At 41.9% G+C, this 22,141-nt stretch overlaps 1 protein-coding gene across 7 annotated transcripts in view; it reads left to right on the top strand.

Annotated features, from left to right (window-relative positions):
• PHACTR2 (phosphatase and actin regulator 2) overlaps positions 1–22,141 on the top strand; it is a 154,134-nt gene that overhangs the window by 121,043 nt on the left and 10,950 nt on the right. For 4 of the 7 annotated variants that reach the window (XM_039529990.1, XM_039529991.1, XM_039529988.1 and 1 more), the window contains 6 exons: positions 108–669; positions 3,139–3,335; positions 4,422–4,578; positions 6,767–6,822; positions 17,059–17,120; positions 19,737–19,874. In XM_039529990.1, the coding sequence (XP_039385924.1) occupies positions 108–669; positions 3,139–3,335; positions 4,422–4,578; positions 6,767–6,822; positions 17,059–17,120; positions 19,737–19,874 (1,172 nt within the window). Of the gene's footprint in view, positions 1–107; positions 670–3,138; positions 3,336–4,421; positions 4,579–6,766; positions 6,823–16,824; positions 16,964–17,058; positions 17,121–19,736; positions 19,875–20,903; positions 21,408–22,141 lie in introns of those variants that run through there. The other 3 variants (XR_005596107.1, XR_005596108.1, XM_039529989.1) reach the window with 3 other exon arrangements.

Below are 22,141 nucleotides of genomic sequence, written 5' to 3'. Positions count from 1 at the left end.
AGTATAGTTATTGTATTATTAAAATATCAATTCAAGATACAGTTCAAATGGTTTAAAGAAAAACTGCATTTCTGAGGTTGTAAAATGTTTGTCTTTTCTCATTCTAGCTAGCTCCTCTCATGTAAAAAAATTACCCGTCTCCAAGTCATCTTCTTCACAATCTCTTTCATCCACATCATCTCATCCAAAAGCCTCTAAGGAGACAGCACCTAGTAAAACGGGCACATCAGGGACTTCCAGGGGCAAGAAAAAACCCGGGAAGCAGTCAGCCCCACGAACCCGTGCAGATGGGGACGTTTCTTCCACCTCCAATGCAGCAGCAAACAGTTTAGAAACAAAGGTGGAAAACTCTCAGCCAGAGCAACCTCCCGTCATAATTTCTGAATCTGAAGATACAGACCAGCAGAGCAAACTGATTGTCCCTCCTCCTCCCACTGCTCCTCCTCCTCCTCCACCGCCGCTGTTGCCGCCTTCCTCTCCTTCTTCAGCCAGTCAGTTCACTGACACCTCAGAAACACCAGATGTACCCATTAGCACCAAAGCAGGCCTGTCTGTCCCAGGCTCAGATTCTAATCCTCTTCTCCAGACTGAACATGAAACAGACAATGAAGACCTTAGCAGTATAGCCCTAGACAATAGCCTGGATAGGAGTGAAGAAAACACAACATGGTAAGACTCTACTGTCATTTATAAGCAATAAGGTACACAGCACATTGCCAGGGGTGGCGAAACTATTCAGATAAAGTAAGAAACGCTCTCAGTCTTGTACCTTTGCCTAACACTTGAATCAAACCTATCAGATCGAAAACTTTAGTTAACTTGATTTTCATTATTATCCATTTTCACTTGCCTTTACACTTCCATGTCCCAGGCACAACCAAAAGTAGAAGTGGCAAAATACATGAACAAAACTTGAAAATCCTTTCCCAACATAACCAGAACATTTGCAATAGCAACTGCTCCCCTCTGCCACCCTTTTATAAGAATAATAACAGTAAAAAAAAATACCCTGAGCAGATCTTTCTATCAACCAGAAAGGAAGAAGAATCAGAGACTCTATAAAGTCCAGAAGGGACTTCACTATTGCCATTCTGCATAACAGGAAGGGGCCCAAATGTTACAGTGATGGGCATCAATACCAAACCCTAAATAACCTTCCCCGGAGGCCCTGCCCTTGCACCACCTCTTCCCCCAAGGCCCCACCTCCCACTCGCTCCTGTCTGCCCCCCCCCATAGCTCCCTGACTTTTAAAAGTGATGGGACCATGGCCCCCTGGCCACCTCCCCCCCCCACCCCCCGTACTGGTGCCTCTGAACCCAGTCACTTTCAGCATTAAACAGTGTTAAACAAGGTCTGGAGTTTGGTATCCAGAAAGCTTAGCCTGCTTAGTACCATGGCAAGCACACTGTTAAAAATCATTCAACCTTTTATCAAAGATACAGAGAAGAAGGAAAAACAGTTAAAGCATTGGAAATGTAAAGCAGTGGTTCTCAAAGCTGGTCCGCTGCTTGTTCAGGGAAAGCCCCTGGCTGGCCGGGCCGGTTTGTTTACCTGCCGCGTCCACAGGTTCAGCCGATCGAGGCTCTCACTGGCCACGGTTCGCCGTCCCAGGCCAATGGGGGCTGTGGGAAGCGGTGCGGGCTGAGGAATGTGCTGATGTAAAGTATTAAGAAAGGCTTTCATTTTAACAACGTCCCTTCTCTCCTTTCCCTTTAGCTGGAGGAAATTTAGAAGGAAACCTCCACCTCCCCTCTCTTAGATGGTATCGAAGATGGCAATAATTGTCCATCTGGGGAGAAGAGAAGTTAGTTGAGATGAGCTGGAGCTGCTGTTGGTATTGCTATTTTTAAAGCCCAAAACTGGGGAAAGGAAAAGCAGTGAGCTGAGATGGACTGAAGCTGCTGTTGTAGCTACTGTTGCTAAAGTCTGATCCAGTTTCATCTCAGGCGGTGTTTGGGATTCATCTGGGGTGGTGATGTATATGGGTCCCTCTCTCTGGCCCAGTCTGGTCAGAATATCCATTGGGATTAGGACAAAGAAGATCTGGGGAGTCCCAGCATATGGTGGAGTTGGCAGCCATGAGGGTAAAGCTCACTCCAGTAGCCTCCATCTATTCTTCTATTCTCCCCGCCCCTCCCGCCCCAAGTCTCTTTCTTTTAAAAAAGGGAGTGATGGGTGGAATAGCCCATCCCTTCATTATTGTGTCCACCAATTAGGCCTAGTATCTGACACACCAATTTTGGTTCATTAATTTCTGGTTCTACAGCTTCTGTTTTTACCAAGCATGATTTCAACAGAGTCCTTGAATCAGATCAATGTGGTCTTTTTTTTTGGTTGGACTAATTTAGTGTCTATGTCTGGTTCTCTTGCACTTGTTTATAACATTCATTACTAAACTCAACTTGACCAACTTTTCATCAACATTTGTTATTTTAGGTTATTGTAACGTCATACGGACTGAGCTCACAATTAGGGTAAACTTGTCAGCCCCATTTTCACAACAGTGCTTTGTTTTCCTCGCAAGAGAAATCAACATCATTCACAACCACACTAAGCAGTTCTAGTTTCTGCACTTAGGTGGCATAAAGGGGCTGTAATCCAGATGCTAATCGCCAGCAAAGAATTCCCCTGGCATAGAGGAACTCCCGGCTAGCACATCTGTGCCATGATCAAGCCCCTGTGCCTCTGCCCTTCCCCCTCATCCCACACAGAGGGTAGAAGGGCAGTGGGCATGGGGCATGTCCTCCACTGATGTAGGCTCCATTAAGGAGAGGTGTACACAAGTGGTGTAACTTAGAACTACCTGGTAGCAGCAGTAAGTGACGGAGTCAGGCTGGTCTTCAGATCAGGGAGCTGGAACTGACCCTTTTGTACCATCCCATCCCCCTACATCAAGCAGACTTCTGGCTCAGGAGAGAATCTACCGCACTGTATACATCTCCGATTGTTGGCTGTTAAGGTTTTTTTGTATTACTGGTGCAGCTCATCATTAAGACCATTTGCATCTCTTTATATATAAGATTAAGTCAGTCTGAATAAAATAGCTTGTATTTTCATGCTTGCTTATCCAGGCGGTCTCCTTTTGGTGTTCTGTGTTGCTTATCTTAATGTTACAGCGTCTTTATTATGCATCAACAGTTCAGTTACCAAAGAAGACCAGGAAGAGGAGACTCCTAACCTAGCAAGTCCTCAACCAACAGAAGAACCTCCTGAGCCTATGGCCAGTCCGGAAAGTGAGAGCAGCAAAGAGAGCCACACCAGTGACTCCGATTCAGATGGGCCAATACTCTACACTGATGATGACGATGATGACGACGATAACACAAGTGCAGAAAGTAAGACCATTTAAAGAGGGATGTGTGGGGGAGAGGTGGTCACTTTATATGAATGGCAAAAGTAACCCATCAGTAAGCAGGTAGTTTAACTCAGCTATTTTCTGGAAGAGATTCCTTCATCTTTGGTTATGGACTTCTTAGGCATTTGACTCTCTTAGCAAAGATGATACATTGTGTGTGTGAAAGTTTTGAAATTTCATCTGAGTGACCTATCTTGGAATGATCAGGAGGAAGCTGTTTGTCACTGTGCTGAGTTGGGATGCAGGGGAACGGCAGTCTCGGTTACACGATTGCTTGAGTATTTCATTCATTTGGCCTTTGGTCCAATACAAGGCAAGCAGTATTAAAAATGTTATTTATAGGGGTACGGTGTAGCTCGGTGGATTTTCTACTGAGATTGGGTCCCACCATTGATTGAAGTATATTGGTGGGGCAGTGTTGAGAGGCATGCATTGTCATTGTCCATGCTGTATCTGGTTTTTGGATGACTAGATGACTATAGCCCCCACGGCTTTCCATCTAAAATACTTTACAAGCACTAAATGCACTTTTAAAAAATGGATTTTCTCTTTTGTGATAATTTTAATAAATTAGGTGATGTCTGCAGAGTGCTTTGAAGATGAAAAGCACTATAAAAGTGCTAAGTAGCATTAAAAATGAGGAGGGGGTGTGAGGGAGAAGAGGAGAATTAGACTGAACAGAGTAAGGCTTAAGAAAAGAGAAGCAGTTTGCTAAACATGCTGTTAAAAAAGGAAATAAAGTAACCTGTAACGTATCAGATTTCAGGGAGTCTCAAGCCCAGATTTCTCATTTTTATCACATCACTTCACAGATGATGGGCGAAGCTTGTAAATTCACTCACTGTCTTCGAACATCTTGGCTGTCAGCTTGTTCTTTTCTGAGTCCTTCAGCCTTTTATCGTCATGAGCCAAGTTGAAACTATTTTTCTTCTGATGTTAATTAAAATTCCTCTTTTGCATGTGGAAAAAGAGGTGGTTGTGGGGATGTATTAAAAGTTCTCTCTGATAGTTTGCATCTGTAACCTGAGTGTGAATGAACTCTCTTTCCCCTTCCTTTTTTCCTCAGGCTCTTTAGCAAGTAAAATCCGTCGTAGGGATACTCTTGCTATCAAACTTGGCAACAGACCATCTAAAAAAGAATTGGAAGACAAAAACATCTTGCAGCGTACCTCTGAGGAGGAGAGGCAGGAAATCAGACATCAGATTGGAACGAAGCTAGTGAGGTATCCATTGCAATCTGAGGGTGGGTTTGGGAGGTAGGGAAAAAAACAAGAACATTGGCATCACATCTTAAATGCAGCCGCGGTATTTGGTGCAGGATATTCTGGGTTGTCAGGTCTGTGAGCACCTGATACATTCTTACAATGTGAACTAAATTATTCTGTGTACTTGAAAGCCAGATAAAAAACATATTTTATTCCTTAACGGTAGGTGTGGTGCATCATGTGTGTGGAATTCATGGGGCACTTTCCCTTTATATAGGTGTGTGGTTCTTGCCACTGGTGTCCTGGCCAAATTCCAACTCCAGTAATCATATTGTGCTTACCTACATTTCCTCCATAGGTTAAACTGAATACACTGTTCTTAACTTCTTGTCCTAAGCTGCCTTGCGTAGTATTGGTGGTATTGGCGTGCTCCACTCCAGAGGTGGCTGCATTTTGGCTAATAGATTATTAAGTCACCTTAGTGGCTACATGGTTATGTTCATGTAGAGCTTTACACTCAAAGGAGAGTGTAAACCTGTGAAATCACTATGAAGTTTAACACAGTCTTATCAAACTTTTAACATTTCAGTCAGCACCTGGCACTTTAAGGGTTTGATTCAAAACCCATTGAAGTCAATGAAAGTCTTGAGAACTACTGATGAAAAACACTATATAAGAGCTAGGTATTACATTATTTTATATTATTAATATTGTTATTATTCAATGGGCTTTGGATCAGGTCTACATTTTCTATGTACTTTTCACAATGAGTGATTGCTAAATAGATTAAAATCACTCATTTTTAACCTTGTCTGACTTTGTTCAAACTCTGTAAGCTGGAGATAGTCATGTACACACTTGAAAATTTGTACATAACTCAGTCCTCCATTGACATGGGCTACATTAATATATATACACACTTCGTGCAGCTCATTGCCTTAACAGGTTTCTTCTCTACAATGCAAATAAATGGAATACTGTGTTTGTGGGCAACTTCCATTTTCATGCCAGTCCCCTGTAGCTACATCTCTCCTGCTTCTCTTACCAGAAAGTCCATCCTGCAGAGCTCAGCTGCTCAGCCCCACTTTCCAGCCTACCTCTGTGGCTCCAGCCCCTCACTGAAGCTTTGTGCGCTCACCCACCTGTCTTTGCCCCTTCCTTCCATTTTCCCACAGATCTGCTAAGATTATCTAGTGCAGGTTCCCAGTCTGATGGACATGATGAGATTAATTATGTCAGTGATGCTCCCTGGTGAATTGTAGGAGGTTTACTAGACAGAGAAGCTGCCTCTGGGTCTTCTAATTTTCACAGATACCCAACATTAACTTTCCTGTTGAAATTTCTCCTGTTTCTTTGCAGCCCAGAAGTGAATTTCTTTAGTAAATTTATGACAATATTAGCCATGTTTTATAGGATATAAGCCTGAAAATAAGTAGTTTTCAGACATTTTTAAAATGTTCAGATACTTTTTGGCATGTAGGTAACTAAAATAGTTTTGATTTAAATCTCCAGACTTTGCATATACATCTCTACCCCGATATAACATGACCTGATATAACATGAATTCGGATATAATGCAGTAAAGCAGTGCTCCGTGGGGGCGGGGCTGCGCACTCCGGCAGATCAAAGCAAGTTTGATATAACGCGGTTTCACCTATAATGCAGTAAGATTTTTTGGCTCCCGAGGACAGCGTTCTATCTGGGTAGAAGTGTATGTAGCACTCAGTCAGTAGTGTGCATTTTGCTGTGTTTAAAACAAATGAAACTGAAAGAATTTATAAATGCATGAAAATATTCCAACAGTTGCACAGTATATTACAATACAGTGCAGGGAGTTTTTGTACAGATTATTCCTTCAAACTAGATCCCAAAATGGAGTATTTTAGAGCCTTTTTTTTTTTAAAAGGTTTGCACACACAGTTACCATGATTGCATCCACACATTGGTCATTGGCATGTCTAAGTAGCCAACTGTGCCTCAGACTAGACATATGCCGGCTCAGTAGCCAGTGTATGTACTCAGTTGTAGAAAGTGCATTCTGATTAACTGTGCAGTTGCACACCTACCCTTCAGTGGTAAATGAATAGCATTAAAAGCATTAAAGGAGTTGTATTGCAGACTTTAACAAAGCAACCTACTGTTTTTATTGTTAACCTTTGCTTGATAAATCTTGGCTTATAAATGGTCATTTAATTTGTACTCACAGGAGACTTAGCCAGAGGCCCACAACTGAAGAGCTAGAGCAGAGAAATATCCTGAAGCGTAAGTATTCTATGCAGATTAGTGTAATTATTTATTCAGCAAAAAAGCACAACTGTGGGATTCATTAGGAACCTTGACAGTTAGTGTAAAATGCTAGATTCATGCCTGGAGAGAGATGGTGCTTGGTGAAGTGGCATCTTGACATTAGACTCATCATAAATCTGTAATGGCAGCAGTAAATACAGGCTGTATTCAGGGAGACAAACTGAGTCACTGGTCACACCGATACTCTCTCCCTTGACATCAGTGAAGCTGCATGAGTGTGACTGAGCGCAGAATCTGCTCCTACTTTTATAAAAATCAGTCAGACAGGTACTCCTTAAAAGTATTTTTAATACTTTTTAATCACTCCCCACTAACTTTTATAAGAAGGATGGGAAATAACCAGTGCCCCCCCAAACAGGGGTAGACATGAGTGAGTAAAGTACAAAGAGCAAAAGAGAGGTGAAGCGTCCTGGAGGAGAGGAGACAATGCATTTCAGCTCCTTGAAGATGTCAAAGAAACCATTGCCTCCCTAAAGCTGTATTAGTATTGCTGGGTTCCTATGTAATGGGGAGGGAGGAGGAGAGGCAGCATGCCGCCAGTGATGGCAGCCTTGCCCACCCTCACATCCGCTTCTCCCATAACTATAGTTGTGCATTTTTCCATATTGCCCCTATGCACGGAATATCCTCGCTCAACTGATCCATAAGGCTGCCACTCATTGCTCAGGACTCACACCTTGCCTGACAGCTACAAGAAATTGGCCAGTCATCCTGAATAGGATGAGTATATCTGACTTGTTGTTTAATTGTTGAAAAAAACAATGGGTATGAAGTATATTGTACATACTTTGATTGTTTGCCCATCTTTCCCCTTATTTATGTTGCTCGCCTACTCAAACAGGTAAGCTCTTTGGGGTAGAGATTTGTGTCTTCCTTTGTGAGTACCCAATACCTACCATATTATGGGTTCTACCAGCATATGAGTAAGAAATGACAGTAATAATAATAGGAAAATTAGTCCATTTACAACCAAGAAAACCCGTCATCTAGACCTGATGTGTAGAACTTTTCTAACTGTCACATAAATGATACAATGTGTGAAATGCTACATTTTCACACACATAGTCAACCATTGCATGCCTGGAATCCATCTACACACAATGTGTGAGTGGAAGAGAGGGAGAGAAGAAGGCATGGATGGTATGCCCTCTGAAATCCAAGTGACTCTGGTAACATCACTTGACCAGGCCAACCATAAAGCTGATAAAATACCAGTGGTGTCATCCAGCATTTCAAAAGTTAACTAGGATAATTACTAAAACTGTAGCTTCTGGTTATCTGCTATGCACTGTGGTACATAAAAGAGGGTTCAACAAAGTCCTAGCCAAGAGGTGATCTGCAATAAATTTTGTAATTACACTATCAAATGTAATAAAGATAAATTGTGAAGTATAACCATATTAATTTGATAACCAGTCAGCAAACACTGGACCATATCCCAGGTTTAAATTCTCATATAGTATTTCCCGGAGCCCTGGGGCTGGGGGCTTCTGCCCTGCACAGCGCACCAGGGCTCAGAGCTCCTGCCCTACGGGGCATGGTGGTGCTTGCATGGGCTTAGGGTTCCTGCCCTGCGGGAGACACCAGGGCTCGGAGCTTCTGCCTAAAGCCTTTGAAAATATTTACCGGAGCTCCACTCTGGACAGCTCTGGCTGAATTTAAGCCCCGACCACTTGAGAAAGATAATTCTAAAAACTCGTATGAGTATATTACAAGCTACTTCTGCTGACTTTGAGGACACCAGTTACACTTTCCCTGTTCAGCTCTAATTGACATGTTGATAGATCATGTTTAAGGACACAATCAAACTAAAAATCACACCTAGAACTAATTTTTGACCTACTACTGTTACATGTAACACCAAAGATGAATATAGGTGATAGAGATTAGCAGAAGATAAATATTTTCTCTGTCATTTCAGTTTGTTTATCTAATGGGTTTGACAGCACTTTGGGTATAGTAACTTTCACTGTTTTCATAGTATAAACAGTCATTTTCCATGAAAAGACAAGCCTGGGAACTTAAATTTATAACTCTGCTGGACACTAAAAACCATGGTTTTAACAGAGACACTGGATTTATGGCTCATTACAATTTGTAATACACCCTACTGCCTGCTAACCCTCCATTTGTCTACAACTGCAGAGGTGTTAATTGCCTACTTCGTTTTAAGTGGTCTCCTACAGTGTGTCTATGCAGGATTGTTATGCTTAACAATCTTTCCCACCTTGAATTTAGCTTGAACACTCAGGTTACCATCCCCAGACTTGAAGAAGGACTGGTCTACAATGAACACTTACATCGGTATAGCTTTGTCTCTCAGGGGTGTGAAAAATCCACACCCCAGGTGATGTAGCTATGCTGACCTAATCCCCCTGTGTGCACAGCGGTAGGTTGATGGAAGAATTCTTCCGTTGACCTAGTTACCACATCTCAGATCAGGTCTGCACTTATGCTTATGTTGGCAAAACTTTTGTTGCTCTGGGGTGTGAAAAAAACACACCCTGAGAGACATAATCTTTTCTGGCATAAGCATTCATGTGCACAGCGCTATGTTGGCGAGGCACACTCTCCAACCAACATAGCTACTGCCACTCATTGAGCTGGTTTTATGTTGTCGAGAGGAGAGCTCTCTCTCGTCTGCATAACGCGGCTACATGAGTGCTCTTACAGCGGCACAGCCGTATCGGTACAGCTGTGTTGCTGAATGCTTGTAAGTGTAGACATGGCTTCAGGGAGGGTGGATTAACTACACCACTGTAAAAATAATGAAGAGTCCTTGTGGCACCTTAGAGACTAACAAATTTATTTGGGCATAAGCTTTCGTGGCCTACAGCCCACTTCATCAGATGCATGGAGTGGAAAATACAGTAAGCAGGTATAAATATACAGCACATGAAAAGATGGGAGTTGCCTTACCAAGTTGGGGGTCAGTGCTAGCGAGGCCAATTCAATTAGAATGGATGTGGCCCATTCCCAGCAGTTGACAAGAAGGTGAGTATCAACAGAGGGAAAATTATTTTTTGTAGTGATCCAGCCACTCCCAGTCTTTATTCAGGCCTAATTTGATGGTGTCCAGTTTGCAAATTAATTCCACTTCTGCAGTTTCTCATTGGAGTCTGTTTTTGAACTTTTTTTTGTTGAAGAATGACCACTTTTAAGTGTTATTGAGTGTCCAGGGAGATTGAAGTGCTCTCCTACTGTTTACTGTTTTAAGTGTAAACATACCTTCACCTACCTGGTCTCTCTCATTTTCCTGTAGTATTTGTGTGAGTCTTGCTCAGAGAAGCAGGAGAAAGAAAAACATTTAAAACATTTAGGAAAATTTGATTGTAAAAGGTGGCGTGGGCACTCAAGAGCACATGTAGTACCTGAAACTACTTTTTATTCATTTTTAAAATTTACTACATTTCAAGTCGATAGTGATCTTTTAAATGCCAAATAGGTGTGTTTCTTATGTTGACAGTGCTCGTAGCCCATTACCAGAGTAGGTTTTCTGAAATTCTCTTAGCTCTTAAGCCAAATGTATTGTTTATGGGTTTATTATGCCCACTTCCGATGGACTGTTCTGAAATGTTTACATCCCTCACATTCCTGTGTTGTTGTGTGCAGGATTTGTGAATGAGTCAGAATTTCTTTCATAAAGTTTCCTTTCTGCTATGATGGGTTGTGTTAGTATTAGAACTGCCCATAAACAGAGCAGTACTGCAGCTGGAGAATATTTGTGATTTGATTTATTTTTTAGCATACATTTGGGATAGATGAGCTGATGCACAGATCAAATTGATCCAAATGTTTGCCCCAAAATTAAGTTGAATCCAAACCTTTCATAAGGTTCGAAAAAGTTTTTAATACTTCGGTTTTTTGCATCTCTACCTAAAACAGGGATTTATTATGTCAAAAGATATTTTTTATTTTTATAGTTTCAGCTAAACCAGGAAGTACTGGAAATCCTGTGACAGAGATTCTAGCCTGATTTCTAGATCACAGAGCCTTGGATAAGTGTGTATAAGCATCCAGACTTTTGTAACCTTCCACATTAAAAATAAAAAGTTAAGCAGTAACTTGAATGAGTTTAACTCAGGCTGGTTTCTTGCATGCTGACTTTGAAACATTTTAGATGTGCCCCCTTGAATCAATTATAGTATTGCATTACAGCAAGGAAGCTTTTTCAACACTCACATGGAATCAAGTTTACAGCCGTTGTGTTTTTCTGTAGCTGTGAAGAATAGCAAGGCTTTCTGGACTGTGTGCCTGTCCTCTTGCCAAGCCTGGCTTTTTAGAAACATGATGTAGCTTTTGGTGCTAGTTAGGGAATATTAATGATTATCTTTGTACGTGAAAACAGAAAACAGAAACTGCTTTTGCTTTCCACAGCATTCCAGGATCCTAGTGCTTTGTTTGTCTTCTTTTTCATTTCCCTAGCAATCCTACAAAGTAATCTAAACATAGCTAATCCCCACAGGGACTCAGTGGAAAGTTCAGTTTTATGCTCCTGGATTACTTTATAGTTGAAAATAGAACAGTCCTTATGCAGAAAGATTTCTCTTTTCTTCCTGACTTTCTGTGGTGAATTAAATGTCCCATAATGATGCCAGGGTCTAAAATGCCAGTATTTGCTGTCACAGTAGTGGCATAGATATTTATTTCTCCAAGGTCACTGATTTAAAGAGACACCAAAATATCCCACAATTGACATCAATTTAAAATTCCTCTAATCTAGGATCAGATTCTGGCTTGGGCAGTGCCTTCATGTATGTTCCAGAAGCAGCAGCCAGGAGAGGAAGAAAACCATAGAATAATTTTTCCGGTCAAATTCCAGCTGCCCTTCAACCTAGAGGAGATCACTCTGCAGGTTGTCATAGGTGAAGCTGCAGAGGGACATTCCAGGATAGGGCTTGCAGATTGCGAGCATGGTGCGTACATTTTACTCTCTCCCCCATACAGATTTTTGCTCCGAGAGTGGAGAGCAGCCGAACTGTGATTCCATGAATACTACTTTTGCAGCATGAATGTTCATGGGCAAGTCAGTCACTTTCATACCTTCAGCCAGAATTTGGCACTAAGGAGGGATTTTCTAAACTAACTATGGGAGTTAGGAGCACATCTGACTTTCAATGGTGATCATGCTCCTAAATCACTTAGGGATCTTTCAAAATCTCACCCTGTATGGCCACTTACAGAAAACAAAAACGTTATTCTATTGCTGAGAACTGTTTTAAGGACAGTATTTATGTAGGAATTGCACTAAAACAATGTTTGGTGGTGACCAGATAGCAAGTGTGAAAAATCGGGACCGGCGTTGGGGGTAATAGGAACCTATATAAGAAAAAGCCCCAAATATTGGGACTGTCCCTATAAAATTAGGACATCTGGTCACCCTAGTCTTCTTGCCCAACTATCTCCTGTGCATCCTCTTGTGGTCTATGGTCTTGCTACAGGCAGCCTGTCTCTGTTTTTCCCTCTTGGACTGTTCAAATAAAACTTCACCCAGGCATTTTCTTGGACAAAAATATCCCTCCTTGGAGTCTGGGTTTATTAATGTAAAATAAACTCTAAATGAAACTTAAAATCCCAAACAAAGTCCATTCAGAATCCCACACAACACAAGGTTTCTCTTCCTCCCCCAGCCCTTCCTGCATGGGGCCTTTTGCATTCTCTCTCCTGCAAAGACTGGATCTTTCCCAGGGGTCCCTACTATGGTCAACTCCCATAGTCTGAGGAGCAAAGAGTCCTGTGGCACCTTATAGACTAACAGACGTTTTGGAGCATGAGCTTTCATGGGTGAATACCCACTTCTTCGGATGCATCCGACAAAGTGGGTATTCACCCACGAAAGCTCATGCTCCAAAACGTCTGTTAGTCTATAAGGTGCCACAGGACTCTTTGCTGCTTTTACAGATCCAGACTAACACGGCTACCCCTCTGATACTTGACATAGTCTGAGGGTCTTTCTTGCTGAACCTTTTGCAGACTCCACAGCTTCCTGAGCTTCTCCCCTTCATTGCAGAGCAGCCCAGTGCTGCTCTTTATGGGGCAAATCCCTACTCTCTCCCAGATGGGGATCATTCTGTAATCAGGGTTGACTAGCTGTAGCCCTCCAGCCCTGAAGGAGCAAGCCACCCTGTTACAGTGTGAAAAGGGTGTTTTATGTGTGAGTTACAGTGTTGAGTGCCTTAAGTCAGTGAGACAGCTCCTCAGGCAGTGCATCAAAGAACTGTACGTAACCACAGGATTTCAGTCCTTTTTCTTTAGGGCGTGAGTTTTATTTCTCCAAATAAAACAGTTCAACATAAGTTCAACATATAAGCCATGTCCTTTCCCCTGACCGCAGGGTCTCCTGATGGAACTCATCTACTCAATGCAGGTCTCACTCTTCAGATTCTCTGCCTGAGTATAAAGGAGGGTCTCTAGTCCCTTTTGCTGGAGCTTTCCTCCAACAGAGTGACTTCCAGCTAGAGCTGTCAGGAATTTATTGACTAAACATTTCTTTGGATTCATCAAAACCAAAATGTTCTTGTGGAAATGTCTTTTTCAACTAAAATTTCAGTGAGAAGATTTATTTGGTCCAGGATGAAACTTCAGGTGAAGGAACAAGGGTGGTGGGGGAGAGCGAGAGAAACAGACAGACACACACACAATAGCCAAGTGATTAGAGCACTCCTCTGAGATGTGGGAGACACATATGCATGTCCCTACTCCAAATCAGGTGGAGTAGGGGTTCAAACCTGGGTCTCTCACATCGCTAACCACTGGGCTATTACTAGTGGTGGTGGTCTCTCTCCTGTTAGTAATTTTTCACAAGAGAATTCAAAAGGTCTCATTTTCACTCGGATGCAAAACAAAAACAAATATCCCAATCTCAAAATTACTCACAAAATGGAATTCTTTCTGGCCAGTTCTACTGCCAACCTTTCTAGCCTGCTCCCTTCAAGGTGCGCACTCCCAGGCCTGGTCACTAAGGAGAAACTCTCTGCTCTTTTCTCATCTCTAGCCTTCTCCCGGAACTCAAGCTTCCTGACAAGCCTGGCTCTGAGTCACAATCTTCAACCACGTGACCCCAGGATTTATTCCCTTCGCCTTGGTGGCATAGGGGGCAGCTGAGTTCTAACCCCCTTAAAAGGGCAGCACATCCTGTGCTCACTGCCAAGTAATTGTATCCCCAAATTTAAAAGAATTATGGTCTGGAGAAACAAAGCTCAAGTAGACTAAATTATTAATAATGGTTCCTTGTGATATAAATTCAGAGACGTGATCCTAGTATTTCTCATGTTAAGATTCTTACCATGCTTTAGGACATACAGTGATTTAGACAAGCAAGAGAATTCAAAGTTATGAATAATAACTAATTCTAGAAAGAAAATAACAAAAACAGGCAACAGTACAATGTATGTGTTCACTTATAATCTCTTCTGAGCTGTCCCCGTCATGAAGAGCTTGCAACAGAGATTACACCTGGGAGATCCAGTTCCTGTAGGGGGCAGCCTTCTCTAGATGAGCTAAAACCAAGTAAATTAATCCCTAAATTAATAGATCCCGTTTAGTTACCTTAGATATTGTGGTTATTGATTACAAAGGGAAATTTGTTTAAAAGTAAGTCAGTTCCATGCGAGTTGTCATAAATATACTAAAACAGCTATTAAATGGGAAAAGGTAAGTGATCTTGTTAAACTCTATGAAATACAGTAAAGGAAAGAGAGCTTTAGTTAGATTACTTAAAGAAGTCATATGAAGAATATTCACTTCTGTATCTCAATAAACGTAATTTCAATCATAGAGTTAGTCTAGCCTTGGCAGTCTTTGCAAGATTTTATCTCGCTTGAAGTGTGGTGGCAAATCTTTTTCAGGAGCAGGGCTGGTGTTGACATTTTCTTTCTGTTGCTATGATTTTCTTCTGATGCTATTTTTTGTTGTTTGTTTCTTTCTCTCCATCTCACCTTTATCAAAGGAAATTTACACGTACTGAATGATGTTCTGTCTTCAGTGATACCAGGGCCACTCCCAGTGAAAACGTGTACAACAGGTGTACCTGTTGAACAACCATAAGCCTAATGCCTACATGAGATTCAAACTCAGTTTTGGCCACACTCTATGTTCACAGTTTGGCCATTTATTATGGATAAGGGCAAATCGTACTGAACAAGTGTTCAAAACTGTGCTCTCACCTTCTTCTAACGCAGTTTGGTCACATCCACAGTGGACAGATAAACTCCTTTAGAACTAGATTTGGTCCTGAACCAAAACCCTCAATCCAAACTCACGTCCCTGGGGAAATGTGGATCCAGATCTGAACTTTGCAGTTCAGCCAACATATCTGATTGGAATATTTCATCCACAGTAAAGATACACTCACACATAACAACAGAGCTGGGCAAATCATACAAATAATTTTCTGCAAACATTCATCAGTTAAAAACAATTTGCTTCACCCATATTTGTACCCCTTTTTAATTTGCTTTCCACAGACATTCAGGCAATCAGTTTTCACTGGCATAAAAGTTTCTGGAAAGCCAATTTCAGTTACATGCACAGATATCTGCAGAAATTTTAAAGCTGCACACACAATTATTTACCCCATCTGACGAAGGAACAGAAATCATAAATTGTGATCGGTCTGACTAATCACACAGTTAACCAAGTCAGCTCAAATAATGAAAATCATATAGGCCTGGTCTACACTGGGGGGGATCGATCTAAGATACGCAACTTCAGCTACAAGAATAGCGTAGCTGAAGTCAACATATCTTAGATTGATTTAGAATCACTTACTTCACGTCCTCGCGGTGCAGGATCGACGGCCGCCGCTCCCCCGTCGCCTTTGCTTCTGCCTCTCGCCGAGCTGGTGTTCAGCAGTCGACAGGAGAGCGATCGGGGATCGATTTATCATGTCTACACTACACACGATAAATCGATCCCCGATAGATCGATTGCTACCCGCCGATGCGGTGGGTAGTGTAGACATACCCATACTCACTGAGGGTATGGCTACACTGGCGATTTGCAGCGCTGGAAAGCCTCCACCAGCGCTGCAATTAGTAAGTGGCCACACCTGCAGGGCACTTCCAGCGCTGCTGCAACTGCTGGCGCTGGCGCTACCACACTCAGCATGGGGGCATGGGATTCCATAGGCTGGCGCTGGTGCTGCAGCATCAGTCCAAGTGGCACCACACACACCATTGGCCTCCAGGGTATTAAGGTGTATCCCAGAATGCTTTTTATAAATTACTCTCTCTGTTTTGTTATGCAGCCTCTCTTTGTTTTGTTGTGAGCAGGCTCCGTGTGGAGCTCGTTGCCGTTTACGGTTACGCTTATTAAAAAAAAAAAAAAAACAAAGTTTGCTGTTGATCATCTGTGTTGGCTGTAAACAATCAAATGAGATTGCAGGCAGGAGGGGGGAATGAAACAAAGTGAGAGGTTGGCTGCTGCAGGTGTTGCAATTAAGAGTTTAGACTAAGTTGGACAAACATGTTCTGATTTTTCAAGTCAGGGCTAAACACACACAGTGTTGGCTCAAAAATCCTCTCCTCTCCCCCCTCTCCTCCCCCACTAGATCCCTCCACCCTCTCCCCCCTGCAAGCACAAAGCACGTTGAAGCCTGATAGCTGCTGGCTGCACATCCTGCCCAGCAGCGCTGCTAATGCTGCCCTGAGAACTATTAATGATCAATCCATGGAATCTAACAAAAATCAACAACAAAACAATTCACTAATTTCCAGTAACAAACAAATTTGAGGAATTTGCTCTCTGCTCATGGATATTCTGGGAGCAAAAAATAGAGGTTAGGTTCATCAGATAGGTTATTCACTGCCAATTATTTTCTCTGCAATTTTCTTCTCACAATTAAACTCTAATTCTAGAGTAAGGTAAAGGGAACCTTGGGAATAAAGGCAATGATGATCTTAGTCTCTTGACAGGTAGGTGAAGCAGCTGTGCAATTCCTTGTTTTTTATTTCACAGAGTGGAAATGACTGTAGGCTCTCTGCTATATTCCAGGCACAGGGTGAGAACTACAGAAGGCTGCAGAGTTGGGAATCGGAGAGGACAGAGAAAGGCAATGAGAACACACACACAAAAATAGGATAGCTCAGAAATATGAGTATGCGTGAGCCAATATTCTAAGGCCAAGAGAAATATACCATATACAGTTATAGTCCCCTAGTCATCTCCTTTATTTCTCTCTTCCAAAAACAGAGAAGAATGAAGAAGAAGAACAGGAAGCCAGGAGGGAATTAAAACGCAGTCTCAGCAGAAAGGTGATAAAATGTTTTATGTGTAATATACTTGTGTGTATAATAAAGGATGAGAATTTTTCTTTATATTATTCTAAAGTATATTCAGACATACTGACAAAATTCCCTCTCCCATCTCCATTTCCCCAAAAGGTAAACCCTGTTTCAAAGACAGAATGGGCCAAGGTCATCCTTGGTATAAATCCAGCCTGTCCAATTTTCCCTAGCATTTTTACAAGGCAGAACACTACTGAGGGTTTTTGAAAATCCCACCCACAGTGCCTCAGTGATGCACAGTGTGTCTCTCAGAGCTCTTAGTGGGATAACAGTACAGTCCTGATCCATCAAGTGTATCTAAATCACTAAAATTGATTATCAAGACAAAAGTAGTAAAACATTGCAATGCAAGACTCTCCCAACAGGTAATGTATAACTTTTTGCTTGTCTTTCCTAGTCTAGTCAATACAAGAGAGAACCACAGTATACAAAATATTTATCATCGTGCCCAAGTCAATTATTAAATTGTGTTACTTTTTGGATTGTGATCTTCCTGTTAATCTCATGGATGTCTCTTTTTTCTGAATAATGAGAAGTTTAAAACCTTAAAAATAATTTTACATATATATATAATGCACACATTCTATATATGTGTGTGCACATATTATGGATGGGGCAAGGCCAGATGGCTACAGTAAAGTAGTAAGGAACAGGCATGTTAGCCCCAGGCTAACCAAATCCCTAGTACCATGGTAACCAAATGGCAGTTGCTCCAGGTTAATCAAGACACCTGGAGCCAATTAAGATCTTTCTAGAAGGCAGTGGAGATAGCTACATTGATTGGGCCACCTGAAGCCAATCAAGGGCTGACTGGAACTAGTTAAAAGCCTCCCAGTTAGTCAGTGAGATTTGGGTGTGTACACGTACACGTGTGTACACACACACTGCTGGAGGACTGAGGAATACAAGCGTTATCAGACACCAGGAGGAAGGTCCTGTGGTAAGGATAAAGAAGGTGTTTGGAGGAGGCCATGGGGAAGTAGCCCAGGGAGTTGTAGCTGTCATGCAGCTGTTACAGGAGGCACTATAGACAGCTGTGATCCACAGGGTCCTGGGCTGGAACCTGGAGTAGGGGGCGGGCCCAGGTTCCCCCCAAACCTCCTAACTCCTGATCAGACACAGGAGGAGTTAACCCAGACTGTGGGTTCCACCAGAGGGGAAGATCACTGAGGTGAGCAAATCTGCCAATAAGCGCAGGACCCACCGAGGTAGAGGAGGAACTTTGTCACAATATATTATTAATTATATATACATATATGTGATCCTGAAGCAACAAGCACATAAAAAATTACAATTTTTCTAATTCTGTCTAAATTGCTTGTACACATGTGCATATTATGCAGATTAGGGCTATATTCTGCTCTCCATTAAATCAATGCAAACCCAATGATTTCAGATGGATTTTGGGAATACAGGAATTGTCATACTAGATCAGATCCAAGGTCCATTTAGTTTCATATCCTGTCTCTGACAGTGGACAGCACCAGATGCTTCAGAGGAAGGTGTAAGAATCCCATAGTAGACAGATGTGGGATTATCTGCCCCCTACCCCGAGCTCATCCTGGTCCCTAATAGTTACAGATTAAACCCTGAAGCACAAGGTTTAATATCCCTTCCAGAATTGTGTTATTAATTGCAATAATGTTGGATATTCTTGCTATCCATACAACTATCCAATCCCTTTTCAAATCTTGTTTAGTTTTTGGCCTCAGTAACTTCCCGTGGCAATGAGTTCCACAGTTTAATCAAACATTTTGTGTGAAAGTATTTCCTTTTATTGGTTTTGAATTTGTGACCTTTTAATTTCATGGAATATCCCTGTGCGCTTGGGTTACGAGACAGGGAGAACAGAAGTTCCCAATTTACCTCCTCTATTCCATTTGTTATTTTTTATCATGTCCCCTCTTATGGGTCTCTTTTCTAAGGTAAACAGTCCTAGCTTTTATGATCTCTCTCCATATGAGAATTTTTTCAAGACCCTTGATCATTCTCATTGTTCTTCTCTGTACCCTTTCCAGTTCTGCAATATCCTTTTTGAGATGAGGAAGCCTCATAATATGACATACAATTTTCATACACTTTCAAAAATATATGTTCAATAGGATAATTTTGTTTACTGTGACAATTATTAATTTGTAGTTTGATTGGGGTGACTCAGATCATTTGGTTCAATATCATAATATAGACTCTCTGATTCACAAATTCCTTTTAGTTAGAGAAACCCATCAAAAACCTGTTCCTTTTTTTTGGTACTGAAAAACAGATGATTGTAGGTATTAATGTAAATACTAGCATTGTCTAAGAGGGTAAATAGCACCAGTATAGCAAAGTAAAAACTAGTGTTCTGGAGATGATCTGTCAAGATTCTTTGTGGCCTGTCTGACAAAGATTAATTTTATACTCTAAGAAACTAGGTTGCACTGCTTTCCAGTTCCTGTTTGATGTTCCCAAGATGGTGCCTTTTTTTAGACACCTGAAAGTGACCCTGATTAGAAATACCTTTAATGTTCTCTTGAGGTTACATCATACCCTAGGTTTTATTTTGGCTTATTCGATTTACTCTTTTCCACCTCCTGTTCACAGCTCAGTCTGAGACCTACAGTGGCTGAACTGCAGGCAAGAAGAATCCTACGTTTCAATGAATATGTGGAGGTAACAGATTCCCCGGATTATGATCGCCGAGCAGACAAGCCTTGGGCAAGGTTAACTCCTGCAGACAAGGCAAGGGACAAATAGAGATTGAATTCTATAACTTTAAAAATATTTCTCCGGTCTTATTTGCAGTCCCTCCACACCAGTATCATTAATGACCTCTTCTTGAGGCAGTGACATTGTCATGGTACCATGTGTTGCCCACACATAGCAGAACCCGCTCAGGTGCCTATTAAAATTGTACTTACCAGCTCAGTTGTGGCAATTCAGAGATGAATCTCTCACATTTTTTAAATCCCTCCTAGGCCAGTTACATCACTGCTATCAGCTTTTAGTTGAAGTCCTTGGAATTCAACCAAAGATTCTGCAGTCAGAGGTCTACATGCTGGCCCTTAAGTGCTGCTTTTAAAACTAATTACAGTGAATAACAGGCTCTCCCATTACTGTAAAAATGCTTGGCCACATGAATACACCATCACTACAGTTGTCAGGTGACCAACTGCATGCATACACCATTGGAAATAAACTCAGCCTTCAACATCAAAATCCTGCATCTTTACCCTGCAATTTAACAGAGTAGTGATATTAACTAGGTAGTAGAGAGAACTTTAAACAGTGGGAAAAGCTAGCAGCTTTTCTTATTTACTTATATAAGTAGAGTTTTAAAAATTAGGTAAAATAATTCAGAAGAAAGGTCATTTTTTTGGGGTGAAAAGTCATAAAATATTTCAGGCTTACTTTACTAAAAATGGATTCATGTCTGAGAACAGAGTGTTTTCATTCTTTGTGGCTGCAGATAACTTGAGAGGGCCGAGCATAAGGAACCAGCTCCCACTCAGAAGGCAGTGGTAGCTACTAGTCTCAGCTACCAAGTGACTTTAGCAGTTTGCTCCAAGTACAGTGAGTTACACTGTTCTAGCCTAGAGGGAACAAAGACCTGAGATGCTGTAGCAGCATCTGCATCAGAGAGGAAAGGGCTGTCCATGCCAGTCATAAGTGGGGAAAAAAAGATGACTGTGCCCACTGATACTGTCTGAGCATCTGTGTGCAATGCTGTCACTAATTAAATCCTGACATTACTTTCTGCTTTCACAACAGGCCGAGGGACACCCTCAAACGAGGAAGCAGTTATATACCTTGCCAGAGACTCACAATACTTTCAACCAGCATTACCACTTTTTTCAGAATTGAGTTTAGGTCAACTGGCTTTTGTTCAGGCCCGATCTATGCCAGATATTGGGAGAGCATGCAGACTGGTACATCTGAGTCTGATGGAAAGGGGCCCTAAAGCAGAAAGTCACCAGTCCATTGAACTCACTGTAGCCCATATTTCCTCATGATCTCCCCTCGTGGTTTTATAATGGTTGAACAATAGGGCTGTCAGATCTGAGCCCTGCAAGACCTGACAGTTGAAAGCCCTGAAAGAGAGGACCAGTCACCCAACACCATCCTGTCACTATTCCTCTGAAAAGAATGAGTGGATGAATTATCACGTGATCCCATCTACTCTTGCCGGCCTGCAGTTACTTCAGCAGCCCCTCATAACAGGGGTTCTCAAACTGGGGGTTGGGACCCTCAGGGGGTCACGAGCTGTCAGCCTCCACTCCAACCCCACTTTGCCTCCAGCATTTATAATGGTATTAAATATATTTTAAAGTGTTTTTAATTTATAAGGGAGGTCGCACTCAGAGGCTTGCTATGTGAAAGGGGTCACCAGTACAAAAGTTTGAGAACCACTGCCTCATAATCAACTGTCTTAAAGGCCTCTGAAAGATCAAGACATTTGGCCTTAAGTCTCCTGAGGAGATCCTCAGCCATGGTGTTTCCATGCCATGCTCAGGTCTGAAGGAATCCCGGGTGCTTCACATTATTGGATATCTCTAACGCGCACAAAAGAAGCAGACAAGTTGAGAGAGGTGAATGTAGGGGTGTGAAGAGAGGCAAGAGAAGCTGGCATGAATCCTCAGATTTTTTTGTTGTGAAATGGCCGTAAACTGCAGGATCCAGTTATGACATTAGCCCACGAGGAAAGAGCTGGTCATTTCTGTTACTATTGATCATACTGTGAAGAGCACTGTTTTCTTCGGGAGGTTTGTACCTTACACAGTACAGCACACTGTTTGGGTGCAATTCTGTTAAGCTGCTTGTTCCTCTGTCTTTCTGGAGAGAATTACTTTTCTTTTTTTAAGACAAATCAGTAGGGCATTTCAGAAAAATCTATCCAGCTGTCCCATTCCCCTCTTTGCCCCCCCCCCCTCGCCCACCTCCCACAAAGATACCTGCAGGATTTCTGTGCTAGAAATGGGTGGTTTCTGGACCAAATTGTATAGAAAATT

The sequence above is a fragment of the Mauremys reevesii genome, linkage group 3 (genome assembly GCF_016161935.1).
Source record: "Mauremys reevesii isolate NIE-2019 linkage group 3, ASM1616193v1, whole genome shotgun sequence".
NCBI classification, from domain to species: Eukaryota; Metazoa; Chordata; order Testudines; family Geoemydidae; genus Mauremys; species Mauremys reevesii.
Note: the sequence above shows the minus strand (reverse complement) of the source record. Positions and strands in the feature narration are given on the sequence as shown.